General features: G+C 42.9%; 1 protein-coding gene across 1 annotated transcript; it reads right to left on the bottom strand.

Annotated features, from left to right (window-relative positions):
• Positions 1 to 2,689: 2,689 nt before the first annotated feature.
• Positions 2,690 to 15,702, bottom strand: NPL (N-acetylneuraminate pyruvate lyase). The gene is made up of 12 exons (XM_018575268.1): positions 15,652 to 15,702; positions 12,276 to 12,344; positions 12,033 to 12,109; positions 9,935 to 10,022; positions 8,810 to 8,867; positions 7,491 to 7,566; positions 6,913 to 7,005; positions 5,889 to 6,031; positions 5,684 to 5,730; positions 4,776 to 4,860; positions 4,646 to 4,685; positions 2,690 to 2,857 (listed from the first exon to the last, which is right to left on the bottom strand). The coding sequence occupies exons 2-12, from the start codon at positions 12,338 to 12,340 to the stop codon at positions 2,712 to 2,714; spliced, it is 918 nt and encodes a 305-aa protein (XP_018430770.1). The 5' UTR covers positions 12,341 to 12,344; positions 15,652 to 15,702; the 3' UTR covers positions 2,690 to 2,711.
• Between the last annotated feature and the right edge of the window lie 3,935 nt (positions 15,703 to 19,637).

A 19,637-nucleotide genomic window follows, 5' to 3' on the forward strand; every position in this document is an offset into this window, starting at 1 on the left:
ATGAAAGGCAAAGGTTTGAGCGCTTAATACTACTTTAACCAGTATAAATGGTCAGACAAAATGGAACAAACAAAATCAAAGAGACATGTAACTGTAAAGTTAGAAAACGGTTTATTAGACATTAGTGTGAACAATTTATGTGCAACATATAAAAAATCCCACTTTAGTGCTCGTTACTGTGAAATATAAATGCTCATCCATATAAAAGAAAAGACTCTGACAGGACCCTGAGCTCTTGAAATAAATTTACATCAACAAAACACAGTAAAATAAACTGGTAAATGTCCTTTGTTCCCTTGCCTTTCCCATGACAAACACATGGGCTGCCACTGCTCACCTTAAAGTGATATTAAATTCAAAAGGTTTTTAGGCAATTTCCAAATACTGATTAAACCACTTACAATGGATGCTGCTCCTTGATGTTTAAAAGTTTTAGTTTCCGGCAGAATTTTGTGATCCCCTGAGCACTGAACCATATATCCTAATTTAGGGTGGCTCCTTTCGCTTGCAGGGTCATATGGAGTCACCCTTGAGTGTGCTAGTAAGCTGAGTGTCTCCACAAACACACCGGCACAGAAAGGCAAACCACTCTTCTCCTCCCTGCTCATTCCTTCACCCTTCTCCAAGCTAGTAAATGGACAGCTGCTGCAAACTTTGCTGTCCATTGTGATTTTCTACTGGTCAGGAAGTTCAGGGAAGCTGAGCTGAGAGAGTTGGAGCTGTTCCGAACCATGATGATTGTAAGTGTTCGGGCAACAACATAAAGAAATACTTTGCTGGACAATGTGTGTGTGTGTGTGTGTGTGTGTGTGTATATATATATATAAAAATTGAGAGTTTAATACTACTTTAATCTTGTCATGCTGACCCCCAAGATTCCGTATTTCAAGCATTGATCCAGAAGAAACCCTGCAGTGTGCAAATTCTTAACTCCTAAGCTGCACAGAGATGCAGAATACTATGGAGCATTAGGATCAGCATGACAGCTAAGGAGAATACTACAAATGGAAGCCTTGAATTCTATTATAGGGCCTGTGTGTAAAAGTGAACGGAAATTTCTTAATATATGCTATATCAGCAAGTCAGATACTTCTACTTATTTTCCCATAATGCAATACAAATGGGAAAGGGAAGATGTGATTGGTCACTCTAGGTAAAAATAGATTTTCTTTCTTCAAGCTTGTTTATAGGACTTTGTTCGACTAAGTACACCCTAATCTACAGTTGTTGTTCTTCCCATCATTCAGCTTCAGGATAACAACTCCAAAGCAAGCACCAGTCAGCCATTGCTGCTGTTATATCTCTGATCATACATAAGTCCGTATACACGGTCATGGCTGCGATGCTTTTGCGGCATCGCAGCCATGACCTTATTGGCATGTCACGTTTGGCAGGTGGAGCCGATTACCAAATTTGTCCATTGAAGTCAATAGGGCAGCATCACAACCACGTGTTAAACACATGCCACATGGTTGCGGTATTTCAATGTTTAATCCCACTTGGGATCGGAAAAAGAAACAGGCATTTAGGAAGTAGTATAGCCTCCTGAACACCTGCAAACTGCTACTAAACTGCCTCTGAAAAGCGAACTATCGTGGTTCACTTTTCAGAGGGGTGGTAAAGTGTGTGAACGAGGACTTGCAGTGATAACAAAAAGGAGTAACCACTTCCTGTCATTTTTAGGTGCTCAAACTACCTGGCACCTGGGAGTCACCCAGTCCTAAATTATTCTATAAAACCAAGCCAACAAAAATAAGGCTGGTATGTATCAGATGCCATTGACATTTTATAGAGTTTGTTATAAAAACAGAGGTTAGAACCATTATTATTCACCGGACAAAGGTGATGATGTCTACCTATTGTGCAGTAAGGAGGGATGGAGGTGGAGAGGCAACAGCAAGTTGAGCTGATGAAACAAAAATCTGAGTTGCATAATTAGAAACTATGTACGTCACCTTTCCAGTTGTACAGTGTGTAAAATGTGTGTAAATTAGAAGACTGGTTGCAAAGAATAACAAATCCTTTGACGAGTCAAATAGTACACAGAGGTATTTCACCTTTCATTTGCCTGGAGTTTCACTTTAAAGGAGAACTATGGGGTCAGGGCTTTTCTCCATTGTTCTCCTTAGGGTAACCGGAGGACACAAACTGGCGTCCTCCCGTCACCCTAAGCTCAGTATACCGCGAGCTACAGCTCGCAGTATACTGAGACGCCGCAGCAGATCCCGACATCGATGTCGAGATCCGCCCAGCTGCGTGAGTGACAGCTGGCTCTGCCTATCTAGAGGCAGAGCCAGCTGTACCCACCCCGTCCGTCCCGCCAGTCAGCGCTGGCAGATCGGAGCGGGGAATCCATCCCCTCCCCTGTCACGGCAGGGCTCTCATGGCTGTAATCTCTCTCTTGGACGGATGTTTAAAAGTATATTGAAAATGCATAAGAAGGATCAGGACTCTTCCAGAGACATCAGGAGTGATTATCTTGTGAGAACCAGAAATTCCAATAGGAGCATTCACTACTGGAATTAAGAGATCTCACAAGGCATAGAGTGATTCAGCGCACCACAAATATGACTTTTGGATGGCCTGACCCTTTAAATACAAGTGTTAAATTTGTGTTATACAGAGCTTTCCTGTACCCTACATGTAATACTGATGGGTCTGGGTCTCTGTGACTTCTTCAAGTTCCTCCTTGCCCACTGTTATAATCATCTTCACATTAGACCAAGTCTCTTCAGCTCTGCTCTAACATTTTCAGGGTGCTCCGCTTTCCAACACACCATCAGAGGTGGACGCGGTGGGCCCAAATCTATTCCGGATACCAGAGACATTATGTGTTTAAAATCTGGTAAACCCCAGCCTGCAAAGAAAACCAATACAATCAAACATGGTAATGGTCTGACTTCATCAAAGCAATTTCCTATTTTGTTTTGGCTTGCTACCCTTTGCACTGTATAATGAATAGGCTTAAACGTTTCCACGTTGTTTGGCACAGGGAGAAGTATCACTGCCTACAGCTCTACGTGGGCAATGATGTTGGAGCACCAATTGTTTTATTGGCTTTGCTAAGCAGGCCTAGGGAGAGCACTGCATAGGAACCCTGTTGGGGGTGAGGCACCTCACAGACGCCTATGTACACACATTGGGGGAGTTTTATCAAAACTGGAGCAGACAAAATCTGGAGCAGCTGTGCATGGCAACCAATCAGCTTCTCCCTTTCATTTACAAATCTTAACTGAACAAACTGCTGAGAGAAGCTGATGGGTTATCATGGGCAACTGCTCCAGATTTTGTCTGCTCCAGTTTTGATAAATTCCTCTCAGTGTTTTTAAAGAAAATCTGTCATGAGAAAATCATGACTGCAGCATTTGCTGTTCATACCTTCCAAAAAATGCTAGTCACGTGGCTTTAATTCAGAGTGGCAGACCTGGATCAAGTATAGAGATAATTAATTCTGACACTCACTTTACAGCATGAATGTTGTAGCTTTTAGTTCTCAGCGTATTGATGCCAGGCAAGTAGAATTTTTTGAAGAAGCGGCTACATTGATGAACGGGCAGAAATTTGTCCAGTGGATGGCCCTGTTGGCACCCTTCTATCCAGCATCCTTTGATCAGAAAATCGAAGGAGTCACTCAGTTGCCATCACTGTTTGGGTATTATGACAGCGGCACACCCAAATACAATAGAATACAAAGCACTCAGCGGGAGATTTATCCAGCCACACTGTTTAGCGTGGATGAATGAATCAGTTATTTTTGTGTACGGGCCACAGGCAGGTATGGGCAGCTTTAGAGTCACTTTTGGGCCAGGTTAACACCAGATCTGGAATGCGGTGCATTGCGTTTTGCCATGTTTTTACCGCGATTTTGCTGCTCTACGGACATTTTGTTTAGTTTAAAATGGGCTTTCAGGTGTGGCCCGGTGCGTTTGCATGCGTTTACAAGCATTGGGACATGGACATGGTGTGAACAAGCCTGAAACGGCATGTATGTGCAGCACAAACCAGCATGTTTGGCTCTGCAACCCTTTTGCTTTAGTACTTTCACTTATAAGGACTTCCAAATTTCATTATCTGCATTTACATTTCAGGTCAAAAAACAATATTGTGCCGAGCTAATAATCATACACATCTAATACAATAAAACATGTATCAAGCCTGGTTCACACCCGAACGTTTTGTAGCGCGTTCAACGCTCGACGAACGCTCTACAAAACGCTCAAACATCTAAATCCCATTGTATTCAATGGGTCTGGTTCACACCTTGCCGTATTTCCGCCCGTCCGAACGCGATACAAAACGGCCTACGCCCAAAGAAGTACATGTACTTCTTTGGGGCGTTTTGGTCTGGCGTTTCCATTGGGATACAGCGAATCGCGGTAAAAAGGCGCGACGCGAACCGCGCAAAATAAAACACGCATATTCAATACGCCTAGGTGTGAACCCAGCCTAAATTAATACAGGTCAGTGGCTCAGAGAGTAGTAAGCCAGTGGGTTGGCATAACAGCCAAGCAACTTGAATTTTATAGGAAAAGTCAGCCCCTGTATTCACTTTAAGGTGCCAACATTTGCTTCTAAAATATCGGCAGAAACAGCTGAAAAATATTAGGCACCGGTTCTAAATGAGAACACCCTTAAAATGACTTACCCAAGGCAAAAACAAAGGCCACAAATTCCTGTACTTTACACTGTGAAAACAAAAGGAAGTACAGGTTAGCAAGCAATTCAGGATAAGTTTCATGCTACTGCGAGCATAACTAATATAAAAAGTAAAGTACCTGAATTTCCCGGGCTTTTTGTAAATCGCCCTTTTCAAATGCCGCCAACATTTTATTAGTGGTAGAACCCAAGTAGTTGTAGGTACTGTTGAGAGATGGCCATTATTTTGTTGTTACTGAACAGAAAGCTCAGAAAGTAATAAACAGATGCTCAAGCAACTAAAGTCACTTCCTTATTCTAGCTTACAGATTACACATCTCTAAAGGTTTGAACATGAACATCATGTACTGGATAGAGGAGACCTTCACCCAAGTGGAGTGGAGGCAGGGTAATATTAGCGAGGTGTGTAAACTTTACAGACAAAAGAACAAAATGTGAAAAGTACTCAATACAAAGAAACAATAGAAAGCACTTGGCTTATACATTGCAGTGTGACCATGACCCAGCCATGACACAATGGGATTGATTTACTAAAGGCTTTTGCTTTCAAAATGGACTAGAAGTGGCGTGTTCTGAAATTTGGACTGGGTTTTCAATTGCTTTCATAGGGCCGTCATGGTTCTTTTTAGACATACTGCTGTTTCTTTGTGTTCACCAATATGTTGTTGTTCATAAATACATTTTTTACTGCCTTTTGTAGCTGAATAAATGTAATTTTAGTTAGGGACGCACCGATACCGGTTTATCGAGTACCGATATTTTTTTTTTCCTGTACTTGCCAATACCGAGTACCGGTGCCTTGTGCCCCGATTATCAAGAAGTCGGGCGGCAGATCATAACCCGTCACCCAGCTTCCTGATTGCCTGTGAAGCCAGTGTTCTAGCGAAAGAGGTTTACTCTGAATAACTTCAGCCAAAAATGTTTGGGTTAGAATCTGCAACCAAATAATTATCAATGGTTATGCAAATATGAGGCTTGCTCCTTGTTTGACATTGCTTTCATACCATAACAATAACATTTTGTTTACCTGCCTACTGCCCCATGTGCACCAAACGCTAGACCTCCTAAGAGTTGCTGTATGAAACAAAACATAAAACAAAAAAGTTACAAAAGCCACCATCTACATAAAAGCCATCATCCATCTACATAAAAGCCACCATCCATCTACATAAAAATAACCTTAGAAAAAACACCAACAAAAGAAGAGAACACAACAAAAACAAAATACACACCTCATCTACACCGTAGAGAAAATCATGCTGATGATACTCCTGGACGCACAGGCTGAAGTCCATCAAGTCAGTATCGGAAAATTTAACGCCTCGGAATGATGGGATGTGATGCTGCATCTTGCCCACCAGATCTCTCACTGGATCTATGTAGGACAAAACATAGGATCATAAAAGTTAAAGCAAAGTGTACCGGTCACAGACACAACCTGATCCAATAAATTGACCAGACATGGAAACAATCCACATAATTGCCCCACGAGCAAGAGGTGGTGCATTACCCAACCCACTCTCTTACTCCTTCCACAGACGGATGTCTCAGTGAGTAGGATGGCTGGTGAGACATCTTCCAATCTTCAGCCATACTTCTGGGACTTTCCACAGTGTTCTTCCGGACTCTGCTGACAGGCGAGATCATGCACATGCTATGGCAAGTCAGCTTTGTTTTATATATAAAGGGCATGTATACACTTGGAAACATTTATTATTGATGTTTATAGAACACACCTATATGGCTTGATGCCGGCAAGCAATGCTCATATCTGTCGCATCACATCATATAGGTATATAGCCATCCTTGTTTTAGAAAGGCATACTGCAGATCTCTATATACTGTCCAGAATAATTCTGTTTTTCCTCCTGGAGTAAAATGATGTGCATTACAATGTGTGTTACACCACAGGCAAAACAGGTATGAGCAGGCCCATAATGTTGCAGATGCTTAAAGTGCAACTGATTTTAGTTTTGGAGAAAGTGCAGTGAGATTAGGACACCAGTCAGGTTTCTATTAGGGAAGTCACTCTTTTTGTCTGGGCTGTCATCAGAGCAGGAATAGATGGGGAATGTTCCTAGGGGGACACTAGTTCTGGTGACCCAGATGGGCCACCAGGGTTTTCCCTCACTTTCTGTTGTGGCTCCAGTTCTACTTTAGAGAACTACAATAAAAACTTCAGTATGCAGTCTGCGACCACTCTGAATCATCCCCTTTGTTTATTGATACTTACATTTCATTTTCATTCGTACTTACATTTCAAACCAGTTAGGCTCGGAATGTGATAGTAGTAAAAGGGGAGACTGGGTGCAACAGCGGCCACTTCTTTAAGGTACTGGACCAAGGCATCTAGAAAATGTATGTTGAAAAGGAAACATTAAGTGCAGCTTTAACCAAACAGAAAAGTCAATCAGTGGAAGTCTAATGCAATTCAGGAAACAATGCAGCCATGCTAAAGCCAGAAAGACCACCCAATTTACCTTTCACCTGAGTCTATATCAACTCCTCCAGTCATATTACTTAGACTTCTCAAAGGAATAGAGCTTTTTGTGTAATGCTGAAGTGAGCTTAGATAGGTCGTTCAGAATGCACACTGGCCTACATTTTATATAAATGTACTGCCATTCAGAGGGTGGCTACCAACAACTACAGGGATTTGGGCCACTGAACACTGGCAAAAGATTTATCATTACCATGCAAATTCAACCTGCAATCGACCACAGCAGCACAAAGAACCATTCCTTACAACAATCTTTGTAAATGCAGTAGAACCCATAAATATACATATGACAGCAGCCAAGGCACCAGGTGACACAGACACGTATTTTATTTACCTTGGCTGGATGGCTTGATAAAACAAGGACTCACAGCGCTAATTGCACCAGCTCCACAGGAAGCCGCGTGAGCAGCCTAAATGAATGACAACGATAAAAGACAGCCAAAACATTAAAGTAAAATGGACACTGACATACATCTACAAGTAAGATCCATCACCTTCGCTCTATACCAGGTGCTGCAAATCTGAACCCATTTCATTTATTGTAAGGCTCTATGACAGGGGTAGGGAACCTTGGCACTCCAGCTGTTGTGGGACTACATGTTCCATGAGGCACTGCAAGACTGACAGCCACAGACAGGATTCCCAGAGGCATGAAGTAAGCTGGAGTGCCAAGGTTGACTACCCTTGGTCTATGAAACCCCCTCTCGCAAATTTCTCGGCTGCAACTGTACCCATTTCAAATGTGGTGAAATAACTACCGTGGCACAAAAAATGGTTTAGAACTTTTGACAATGTATGTGTATGGCCAGCCGCAGCATAAAAAGTGTGCTAGAGACTAGGGTGATATATATATATTATATGATATACCAGTCATCAAAAGAATTCCACACGCAAACTTTTTAACTCTAAGTTTAACACGTGTACAGTCAAATGAGGTCCCCATGAGCACAGAAGAGGATTTGAAAGGTTTAAAAGTGCTATTTCACTGTGAGCTCCTTCAGAGGATAAGGCCACAATAATACAGCCATCTTCTCTTTAAAGGAGAACTCTTGGGTCAGGGCTTTTCCCCATAGTTCTCCTAATGGTCATGGGAGAACAGCGTTCTCCCGTGACCCAAAGCTCAGTATAATGTATACTGAGACGCCGCAGCCGGGGCGGATCCCCACAATACTGTCTGGATCCACCCAGCTGCGGGATTGACAGCTGGCTCTGCCTATCCAGAGGCAGAGCCAGCTGTGCCCGCCCCCTCCCCCATCCGTTTCTCCAGTCATCGCTGGAGGATTGGAGCGGGGAATCCCTGCAGGGAGCCGTGAGTGACAGTCACAGCTCTCTGCAGGGATAGATAGAGAAGTGAGCGAGCGATGGTATGTGTTCGCTCACTTCCCGATCTACTGAGCCGACTTGTGACAGTTTCATTGTCACAGGTCGGCTCAGATTATGAGGCTGAGTGAAAATACTGTACTATGGCAGTGCTAAAAAATAGAACTACATAAAATATTATTATTGTTGTTGTTATTCTTAACAAAAATATAAACATTATAATAATAATAATAAATAATAATATATTAATAATAATACAATTATGGGTGGGTGAATTTTATAAGCCAGAATAAAAACATTTATATCAAGGGTCAAATATAAAATAGAACTCACAAGATCCTTTGAGTCCTCCAGGCTGAGACAACCAACATGCACAATCACATTATGCATTCTAGAAAAGGAAAATACATTCATTATACAATATCCTTTAAAAAAAGAAGCCTTACAACCTGATAATGTTGTTCAAAAATGAATTGAATCATATCTGGTGGTATAGCTTTACTAACCGAAAGCCATTGCATATTTTTCAGATTAAGAAAACCAGGACTGGACAATGTATGTAGAATTTCTATGCTGAACAATCTAGAAGCCTAGCATACACATTGTGCACCCGAGCCTCAATAAGGGGGAACTTAATGTGCATTCCCTGGTTATATACAAATCACATTTTGTCTGTTTCCTGCTGAATTGCTGAAAATGTCATCTGTACGATCTGTGAGTGGCCCTGCTGGTACCACCTGGCCAACAAAAGTCAATTTTTCAGTCAACTTAGTTGAAGGAGCCGGCTGGAAAATTGTCAGCCAAATAGTGACTGCACAAATCAGCCGTAGTCACTGTTCAGGTATTCTCACAAGCAGCAAAGTATTAAAAACTTACCTTGCAGCGTGCCATCTCCTGCACAAAACACCAAGCTTCCAGGTACAAAAATACAAGGCAGTCTGTGATTGGAGGAGGGCAGGAGGTGGGGGACATCATTTCTCCTACTCCAATCACAGAATGCCTTGTATTTCTTTGAAAAACGACAAGACATTTTGTGAATGGGCAATGGTGAGGCGGGGGGTGAGGTGACCAGAGTACTTCACTGCTTGAGTCACATTTCCCTCTCCAAAGTACCCAGAAGCTCGATGTTACGTTCAGGAGACGGCATGCTGCATGGTACATGTTTTTTTACCCTCTACACATTACAACCAGCTTTTCAATGATAAGTTGCACACCCAGAGCAGTGTGTACGTTATCATTTGTTGTGTGGCTTTAATGCAAGGCTGCACAGAAAAAATTTAAGTCACATAGTCTCATTTATATTAGTCAGCAGGCATGTTTAAAGCCAGAGATGCTATGCTTCCATTGACAAAGATTACAAAATGGATACATCAGCTTTTATACTGCAGGCACAACAGCTCCCTGGCATTGGCCAGCTCTCATTTAATGGAAGATATACCATTTTGCTGGGCTACTTACTTGCCTCTCGCATGCTTCACCCATTCTTCAGCCAGCTGCTTCCTCTCATGTATGCTCAGTGACATTCCCTCTCCTGTTGTTCCATTTACTGCATAATACAATATGGAAACGCAAATGAATACAACAATCCTAGTTTACAAAAGTGTATCCAACGGGCCCTGGCTTTCCTGATTTAAATTAGTCAAACAGTTTAAACGTTAATAAATGTAACTAAATGTTTCTCATAGTTACACACTATTGGTAACTAAAGTAGTCAAAACTAAAGCCCTTTTTTTTTTAGGTGAACTTCGATAAACACATACACTATATTGTATTGGGACACCCCTCCAAATCATTGGATTCAGGTATTCCGTGAAATATCTTGCTACTAAATATTACACAGTCAACTGTTAGTGGCATTATAACAAAATGGAAGCAACTGGGAACAGCAGCAACTCAGCCACGAAGTGGAAGGCCACGTAAAATGACAGAGCGGGGTTAGCGCATGCTGAAGCGCACATGCGAGCCCGGCCTCTCTCGTCCAACATCAGTACCTGACCTCACAAATGCGCTTCGGGAAGAATGGTCAAACATTCCCATAGACACACTCCTAAACTTTGTGGACACCCTTCCCAGAAGAGTTGAAGCTGTTATAGCGGCAAAGGGTGGGCCAACTCAATATTGAACCCTACGGACTAAGACTGGGATGCTATTAAAGTTCATGTGCGTGTAAAGGCAGGCGTCCCAATACTGTTGGCACTATAGTGTAGTTAAAATATACATTCAGTATGTGAACATCAGCCAAATGATTTGTAATTCTGTCCAGCCACTTTTGTAATTTACACACAAGACAGACAGCCCAGCCAGGAGGGGAAAGGGGTTCTTCCCATTTACAAACTTAACTACAAAAAAAAACAAAACCATATTAAACACGATGCTCCCAAACGTGTCCTGTACTGGCATAGGCACAGGGACTGGAGAATGAGTTTGGGAAAGTGTATTCCAGAGCACTTCAAGGGAAAGTATACAGCGAGCTGCTAAATGCTTTACAGTAAACACAGCAAGCAGGCTGAAGCCAGGAAAGTTATTAAAGTTAACTTAACCCATTGATGGCAGAATGACAACTATCCTGTTATAACATCAGCATTGTCATAGGAATACATTCTAGAGTTGTTGTTGATAATATAATCAAAGCTTACTTGAAAAAATTCCTTTTATGTAGTGAGTGCTGCCTTCTGCGTGCCCATCACTTTCATTAACTTCCTGTATTCACAGGGTGCTTTGCACCACTTTCCCTGCTGCTTGATGTGATTGTAATCTCGATTTCTCAAGACTACATATCCCATAATGCATTGCTTTCAGCAAGCAATGATAGTGTTACATTGTTCAGATGTTGAGTTGTAGTTCAGCAGACAGGGTCTGATAGTGGTGACATAAGGAAGAGCATATTAACAGGGCTGAGTGAAATTGTGTCAGTGCATTGAGGAAGTCCATCCTATGGGCATCTTCAATAAGTCAAGTTTACAAACTTCTAGATTGATACGGGCATTAGGAATGCGATAGAACTAGTATCGGTGCCGATGCTGAGTATTTGGGTGAGTACTCATACTCGCCCAAATGCTCCGATGCCTAGCCCGATACTTCCGGTATCAGGAAGCCGGGCAGCTCGTCATTACACTGTGACGAGAGAGCATGGAGCCGGCTTCCCGGCCAATCAGGAAGCCAGGCAGCCTGTAATGACGCGCTGCCTGGCTTCCTGATTGGTTGGGAAGCCGACTTCCTGCTCCCTCGTCACCTCATGATGAGGGAGCATGGAGCCGGCTTCCCGGCCGATCAGAAAGCTGGGCGCCACGTCATTACACCGCACCCGGCTTCCTGATTTGCCAGAAAGCCGGCTCCATGCTTTCTTTTCACCTTCCTTTACACGCTGCCCGGCTAATCAGGAAGCCAGGTGGCGATTCATTACACGCCGCGAGGGTTCCTGAATGGGAATTCCTGTACTCTGTATTCGGTATCGGCAAGTACCGGAAAAAAAAATATCGGTATTGGTGCATCCCTGATAGAAGTACATAATGTTTTGAAGTTTTGACCATTGATACCCTTTAACAGACAGACTCACCAAATATATTCTTAACATTTTGTTTGTGAACCAGAAAATCTACATAATCCTGGATGACAGAGAGGTTGACATCATTTCTGAAATAGGAAAAAGGAATAGGAATTAGAAAATATAATAATAATTTGATGATTTTTTTTTCATGGTGAATGCTTCAACAGTCGTCCTTTCTATTGTACACAGGCTTGCAGGAAACTTGGCCACAAGAATTCTACAAATAAAGTATCCGATTCATTTCATATTTACCCGTTGGTCATTGGAGTGAAGGTCGCAGCTACAAGGCCCCTCAGCTTTTTCCCAGCTAGCGCCATGACCCTGTGTATGAAATGATGACAAGAAACAAATAAGTACAATCTTCTACCATGACTCATTCGTGCGGAAGATGTATGCAGTCATTTATTCTCCAGCACAGCCTCTGCAGAAGATACACATGAAGGCAAAGAGCAGAGACAAAACTGCAGTGGAGAATTCTTGCAATTGGTGTATTGAAGATCTAGACAGTCTCAACTACACGTGAATATTAGCAGGAAGTCAAATGAATTTTTGATGCACTGACATCAGTGAGCCTAAAATGAGGCACCGGTCAGAGGTCATTCTCATAAAAGGTGATTAAAAATGTCAAACGTGGTTAAACACTATGAAGCTGAGAAGTGATCCAGCTTGTTAATGCCCATCCATAATTTCTGAGTGGTGTTACCCTTTAATCACTGCTCACTAATGAGTGCTCATCAAAGGTCAGTTTTGGACTCAATACACAAATGAGTCTGTTTATAAACAATCCACACAGGCATTTGCCCTGTGAATTTCCGTGGAGGTTCATTATGGCCACTAGATGGAGCTGAGGAGCATAGGATAAATACTTATTTCTTATGCTCCTCGGCGCCATCTAGTGTCCATTGATACTGTATTACATTACATTCGACCTGAAAAGAAAATATACTAAGAACATTTGGTTTTGCCTCCAATGGCACAGAACAAACGTTCAGAGATTCGCAGGGCGAATGGCTCTGAAAATTGTTTATAGATATTAACCTCTTGCCGTCCGCCCGTAGTAAAAAAACGGACGGACGGCACTGCAGCATCTGCAAGATGATACTTTAGTACAAACGCCTTGTTTAACACCATTGGTCCCCCTAAATTTTATGGATTATTACCTGCATGCTACAATATTTATTTTGCACAAAACATTTGATCTGTTTGTTTTTTTATTTATATGAGGTCGGCGAGCCATGGTGACCAAGATTTAAAAAGCACAAGAAATCAAACTAGTATAAATGTTAACAAGCTGCATGAAATAATCTTCCTAAAAGGCCAATAGTGTCACTTACCAATGATAGCTCCAGTGTCTGTTTCTTCCAAAGCAGACACTGGAGCTATCAGTGCCCCAACCGCCCAAACACTAAAGCACACACTGTCTGAACCACTAAAAGGCTTCCCTTAAAAACATATGTGCTGCAGCACTTAATTATAAGTGCATCTGCCTTTCAGTTTTCTCTTACTTCCAATGCAAAGTCCCCAAAATAGCTGTTGATTGCGCCAGTCAAGTCCACTTAATGCAGCTTCCTGTGATGGTGAGGCAACAATGCTGCACTGCTCCTGTATTCAGAGCAGTTGCCACTCATGTAAGCTGTGCCTGCTTCCACTACAGTTATCATTGTGATGGATTTAAAAGCCTATCGCTTGTCAATCAGCACCTGGCCACACCTAGTCCTGCCCACTGCTTCGTGGATTGATCGCACTGCCTCTGCAGCTGAAACCCTCCCACTGTTATCTGCAGTGTCTGGGAGGGGAGTGTGTGAGACACAAATGAAGGAGGATTTGGCTCAGTCAGGAAAGGAGTAAAGGAAATGTATTGTTTATTGTAGTGATAGGGATGCACCGATACATTGGCTGCCGAAAATGGCACTTTTGGCATAATGCCGAAAGTGCAATTTTCCTGCCGATACAGCGGTGCATCCGTGGTTTTTCTCCTCCCTGCTGGGCGCTGCTCTGTGTCCCAGCGGGAAGGAGAGAAACTGTGACAGCCTGCCGAGCGCTGCAAGAGGAGGGCGCTGTGAGCGGCCGGCGTCCCTCCTCCCACACCGCTCAGCCTCCTATCACCGTCCGGCAGAGCGGTGTGTGGGCGGAGACAGGCCGCGCTGTCACAGGAGGCTGAGCTCTCCTCCCTACACCGCTTGATCAGCCTCCTGTGACAGCGTGTCAGAGAGGAGAGCAAGGTACAAACACTCAGTGATCGCTGACCTCCTATTCATTCATAGTTATAGTAAACATACAATGTCCTCATGTTATCAATGAACAGGAATCCTCTATGAGTGTTCCTGTTCATTGATACAGGGGACACAGAAAAAGAGATAGAGGACTTTGTGTCCTCAATCTCTTTTTCTATTTTTAAAGGGAAATATCAGGGATCTGTTTAGACCCCCAATATTTCCCCAAAGCCCCTAAAAGTAAAAAATAAAAATATGTAATAAAAAATGAATAAATAAAAATAACTATACAAAAATACAAAGTTTATAAAAAAGAAATAAAATATTTAAAAAATTGAAAAAATTAAAATAAAAAACATTTTCGGTATCGGTTTGACAATTTCTTTTATTTCGGTTTTAAAATTTCCATTTCGGTGCACCTCTATGTAGTGATGAGTCTGAGCTTGGTGTGAACCCTCTTTGCATCGGTTCGCCCAAGCCTGCTCAAAGCTGACTGCCACCCCCTTCTCCTAACCCAATCAGTTGCAGAGAGGTGCATTCCCCGCCCTGCAGCTATACATCACAATAGGGGTGGGGAATGATGATGTAACATGTTAGATTTATAACTGCTTAGTAGCATGAGATTTACCCCTTGCTGACTAATGCCTCGTTTAGCCAGACATTGATTCAATGTGCTGAAACTGATGTATTCCTAGAGGTTAATCTTGTGCTACTAAACAATTAGAAATACTGCACACCGCCGAGCCCTTCAGCCTATGAATGGCTCATCTAAAGAAAGACTTACTGCAAATTTCAAGTACCGTAAGCTCCACCACTCTGGTCCCCATTTAATTGTGTTACCATGTAATGACAGGCATATGAATTGATGGTATAAAGCACAGCCTACCCTGGTCTGCCCTCATCTCTATGACTAAGCCCGTGATTGGGTGAAACATGTCAGAAGGGGTGAACCTTGCGTGGGACACCAGTGATGTGCTACAAGTTTCAATAAAGTATCCCAGCGGGATCTGGTGTGCGGCCAACTTTTCTTCTGTTTGTATTAGCTTCTCCACCCTGTTCAAGGACACAATCATGTTGCAGAGCCCCGTTGGCTCTATGTCAAATTAGTACAACTGCATAGTGTTATGGACAAGATTTGATGCCAACGTGCTCTGGATTGGGTTACCTAAGGATATTGGCACCCAGATATACAGCTCTACAGGCGTCTGGACTCCCCAGTTCTGTGCCCACCAATGCTAGCATGGAGAAGAGTAAAGAAAGTCTAAAAGGCATAACGGCATTCTCAAGAAAATATAGCAAGGAAAGTTAAAAAGTTACAGCAGCATTCATTTCTGGTCAGGAACACCCCAGGAAGAAGAAAGGTATCTCCCCAAAAGTGTCTGCTTCAACCATATGCCTGTGTACCCCTTTCTTACCGGGTGACTAGCAGAGAAGAGTCTGGACAATATGCAGGCAGTTGACCTCTCACAGCCAAGTAAAACACTCACCAAGCTGGAGTTTGTAATGATCTGCTTCCTTCTAGTTCCCCGGCTGGATTAACGTATAACAAAGGGTCACATGAACAGGACACAGTTTTGCTGTGGTTGCATATTTGCTTCCTATTCTGTAGAAGCCACAGACGCTGAGCTACATGTACTCGAAATCCGGCAGCATTAGTGGAAATCACTGGAACCAATGCCTGACTATCTCTGTCACTATCTCTGTCTTCAATGCTTTAAGACACTGACCCAACGAGCAGAGAGAAAGTCATTTCAGACAGAGAATCAGAAAGCACTGAAGAATGTCCGTCAGCATGACAGGAACCGTTTTTTCAGGACCAGTAATGGCAGCCCTTTCATTTCTCCAATGACGGATGTCCTTTAAAAAAGAACTCTGGGCAGAAATTTGATTGACCTTTTCAGTGGGGCTACCCCGCAATGCAAGGGTTAAATGTCAGTTTTTGTCTAGGGTTAAAAAAAAAAGGTTTATTCACCCGATCCTCGGTACTGGCAGCACTCCCTCCAGCCTGTCTCCTCCCCTGCTGCAGTGATATGTCCCTTGGTGTCCTCATGTCTTATACACAGTCTATTGGACGTGATGACTCAGGGACCTTAGACCGCTGCAGCGGTGGGGGAGAGAGGCTCCAGTCCAGGGACTGGTCTAAGAGCCAGCTGGCTTCAAGGATCAGGTATAACTTGTTTTTTGGTTTGACCCTAGACAAAATAGGCAGTTAACCCTTGCAGAGGCTTTGAAGCCCTTGCAGTCCGGGTTACTCCTGCACTGCAGAGTTAAGTGCTTGTTTTGTATATGGATGGGTGTGCAGCGCTCGGGGTCACCAATAAGTGAATAAAATAGGTGTTAGCAAAACAACATGTGATCAAAATCTGAATGAGTGTTTGCAATCATAAAAGGTATACTAAAGTGATAACCAGTGAACCAAAATTATGAATATATAATATGAATTTCACTTTGTGCAAAAGTGCATTAGGATAAATTAAATTAACTATACCTTAATAACATTTTTTGTTGTAATCACACGTGTATCAAGTACAAAAATTAATAAAAGTGGTTAACAGCAAATTAGCTCAAAAATATCAGTAAGAGTGATGAGTCATCATGTGAATTCAAAAGCAATTATAAAGTTCAGGTGAGTTCAATAGTAGTATGAAAATGAGAGAAAGAAGCTGATTGGTTGCTACGGACAACTGCTCCAGTCACTGTCTGTTCCCTATTATTTTTAAATGGTACTTGTTCACATGAATTCAGCATGGTGCAGTGCGATTTTTAGAAAGGTGCTGGTTCTTCTTTGGGTGTTGCACAGTGCGTTATTTGGCCCCATCAATGGAAATGTATGAAAATGTACATGTGCTTTTGATGTGTTTTTTGTGTGCTGAAAGTGTCCTAAATGGAAGATTATGGCTAATAATGTCAGCATTAGAAATAAAGAGCAGATACCGCTCGCCATTGGCCTAAAGAAAAACGCAAGAAAACAGGTAAAAAAAAAAGTGCATAAATGCTCCACAGGAATGCACTGAAAAAAGAATATTCATGCTCTGGGTGACACCCGGCAATGGGACGCCCCTGTCTTTGATCAAGCCCCTTCGCTAAAACATGGCAGAGCCTGTGGATCTGGTCATGCTTGCTGCATTGTAGATTCCTGGGAATAAACTTTTTTTACATTGAGGTCCTGGCTGTTGAGTGCGGCTTTACATACATTGGATTACTGGTGATGGCTGTGGTGTCCCTCTGTCGGCCGGCACCCAGGCTTTTGGATGGGACTGATGGTTTGGGCATATGAATGTGTGCGGTGCCTTTTCCACAAACCTAGGATAGGGTTTCTAAATCAGAACAGAGTTTCTGCTTTCACTTGCTGCATGCTTGTTGCAGGTGAGTGACTGTGAGTATTGATTGTTAGTGTTGGATTTTATCTACACCCTCATTACTGTGCAGCCAGAACTATAATCATAGCAAGACATAGCATGAGTGATAGAAGACCTTACCTTGCACTCAGCATTCACCAATAGCAGTCGTCTGCACCGAGCCTCTATCCGCCAATGAGTCGCCTGCACCCAGCCTCTCTCTCTGCCAGTGACAGTCACCTGCACCCAGTCTCTCTCTCTGCCAGTGACAGTCGCCTGCACCCAGTCTCTCTCTGCCAGTGACAGTCACCTGCACCCAGCCTCTCTCAGCCAATTGCAGCCTCCCCTCCCAGTACTGGCCCTGATTTGGCTTTATATACTGCGATCATGTGATCTTCTGGGAAAAACCGACTTCCTCTTCTTGAATTCATAGAATTTTTTATTTCCCAGAACAGAGCTGAGTGCTGGGCTGTGAATTACCCCGTGATAGGTTAAGCCACCTGATATAAGTTTAAGAACATGAGACTGATTCCCAGCATGCCTTGTGCTCTGAAATTCTTGAAGACTTAGCTCTGCTGGGGACAGTAGTTGGGGTGAACAGCAGTGAATATTGTCTGCAGCCTTGTCATGGTGTTCTTGGTTCACTGTACACAGGCGCCTCGAAGACTTCAACGTCCGACCGCCCTCACACCCCGATCATACTTTTTAAACATATTTTCTTTTTGAACACGGTTTTTAGGCTTGAGCAGTTTTGTTTCAGTAACTGGCTTTCTATTGGCTAGGAGGAGGAGAGGGTTGTTAGGTGTAAATTTGCGAGGAAATGACACTTTCACTGAAGTCTATGGAACCACAAATGTACGATTCTGCCCAAAAAATGATCATGTATTATGTAGAGCTGCAGCTAACGATTATTTTCAAAATCGATTAGTTAGCCGATTATTAAGTTCGATTAATCGCTTAATCGGATAAGACATAAAATACATTTTAAAAAATGGCTCCAGTGATGGGACTACTAGTTTGTATTGAGATTGTAGTCTATCACAGGAGCAAGCTTGGAGCGGTGGAAGTTAAAAAGAAAAAAAAGTGTGGTGTGCAATATAGTGAAATGAAAAGTGTAAAATTATACAGCAATGAATGCAGAATGGCACCGGCATATGTAGAGCAGGGGCAGCCAAACTCTGATGTGACACTAGAAATCCCATCATGCACCTGCCTCTGGGAGTCATGCCTGTGGCTGTAAGAGTCTTGCAGTGCCTTATGGGACTTGTAGTTCCACAACTGCTAGAAGGACAAAGTTTGGTACCCCGTGCAGAGACACAGATGACACAAAGCTCAGATGTGAATGGGCATCATTGAAGTTAACAGGATTCTTCATATTAAGCATTGTCACGCTTTAGGAAACGTGCAGAAAAATGCTCAGGTGTTTAAAGGGGGGCTCCGAAAAAAAATGCCGGTTTGATGTGTAGAGATGCGGGTTTACACGCGTGTTTCAGTGTGTTTTCATGCACATTGACATCAGTTTATGTGCGCTTTTTATTTGAAAGCAGATCGCCAGGATTTTCAAACTTGCTACCCCTGCACTGCAAGGGTTAAGGGTTAATTGCTCGTTTTGGTCAGGGGAACGGAATAAGGAAGATATACTCACCCAATCCTCCATCCTGTGGCAGTGACCGGTCACCACCCTTCCCATTCCGTGTCCTCATGTCTAATGCAAATGAATGGACCTTGCATAGATGTGATGATGTCAGCGAGGCTTAGACTGCCGGAGCCCAGGGAAAAGAGGCTGCACGGACCAAGCATAGGGTGAGTATATCTTTTTTTATTTTAGACCAAAACGAGCACTTAACTCTTGCAGTGCGGGGGTAGCCCCACTGCAAGTGTTCATTTTTTAAATGCCCGGAGTTATTCTCTAATGTGTATACCGAGGCAAAACCTAGACCCTCCCATTTTGCAACAATAAACACTTCACCCAGGGCAAGTCCCTGTTCACACCTTTACATTACGTGAACCCGCGCCATGCGTGTGCTTTGATGCAAGCTCCCAAAACGCATCAAAAAGAGGCA

The sequence above is a fragment of the Nanorana parkeri genome, unplaced genomic scaffold (genome assembly GCF_000935625.1).
Source record: "Nanorana parkeri isolate BGI_ZX_2015 unplaced genomic scaffold, ASM93562v1 scaffold52, whole genome shotgun sequence".
Classification (NCBI taxonomy): Eukaryota; Metazoa; Chordata; class Amphibia; order Anura; family Dicroglossidae; genus Nanorana; species Nanorana parkeri.

Coding starts and splice junctions, on each gene's coding strand:
- NPL (XM_018575268.1), bottom strand. CDS start 12,340: ATGGCGCTAGCTGGGAAAAAGCTGAGGGGCCTTGTAGCTGCGACCTTC. Junction 12,110..12,275: donor TTCACTCCAATGACCAACGG/GTAAATATGAAA, acceptor TTCCTATTTCAG/AAATGATGTCAACCTCTCTG. Junction 7,006..7,490: donor TATCAAGCCATCCAGCCAAG/GTAAATAAAATA, acceptor TACATTTTCTAG/ATGCCTTGGTCCAGTACCTT.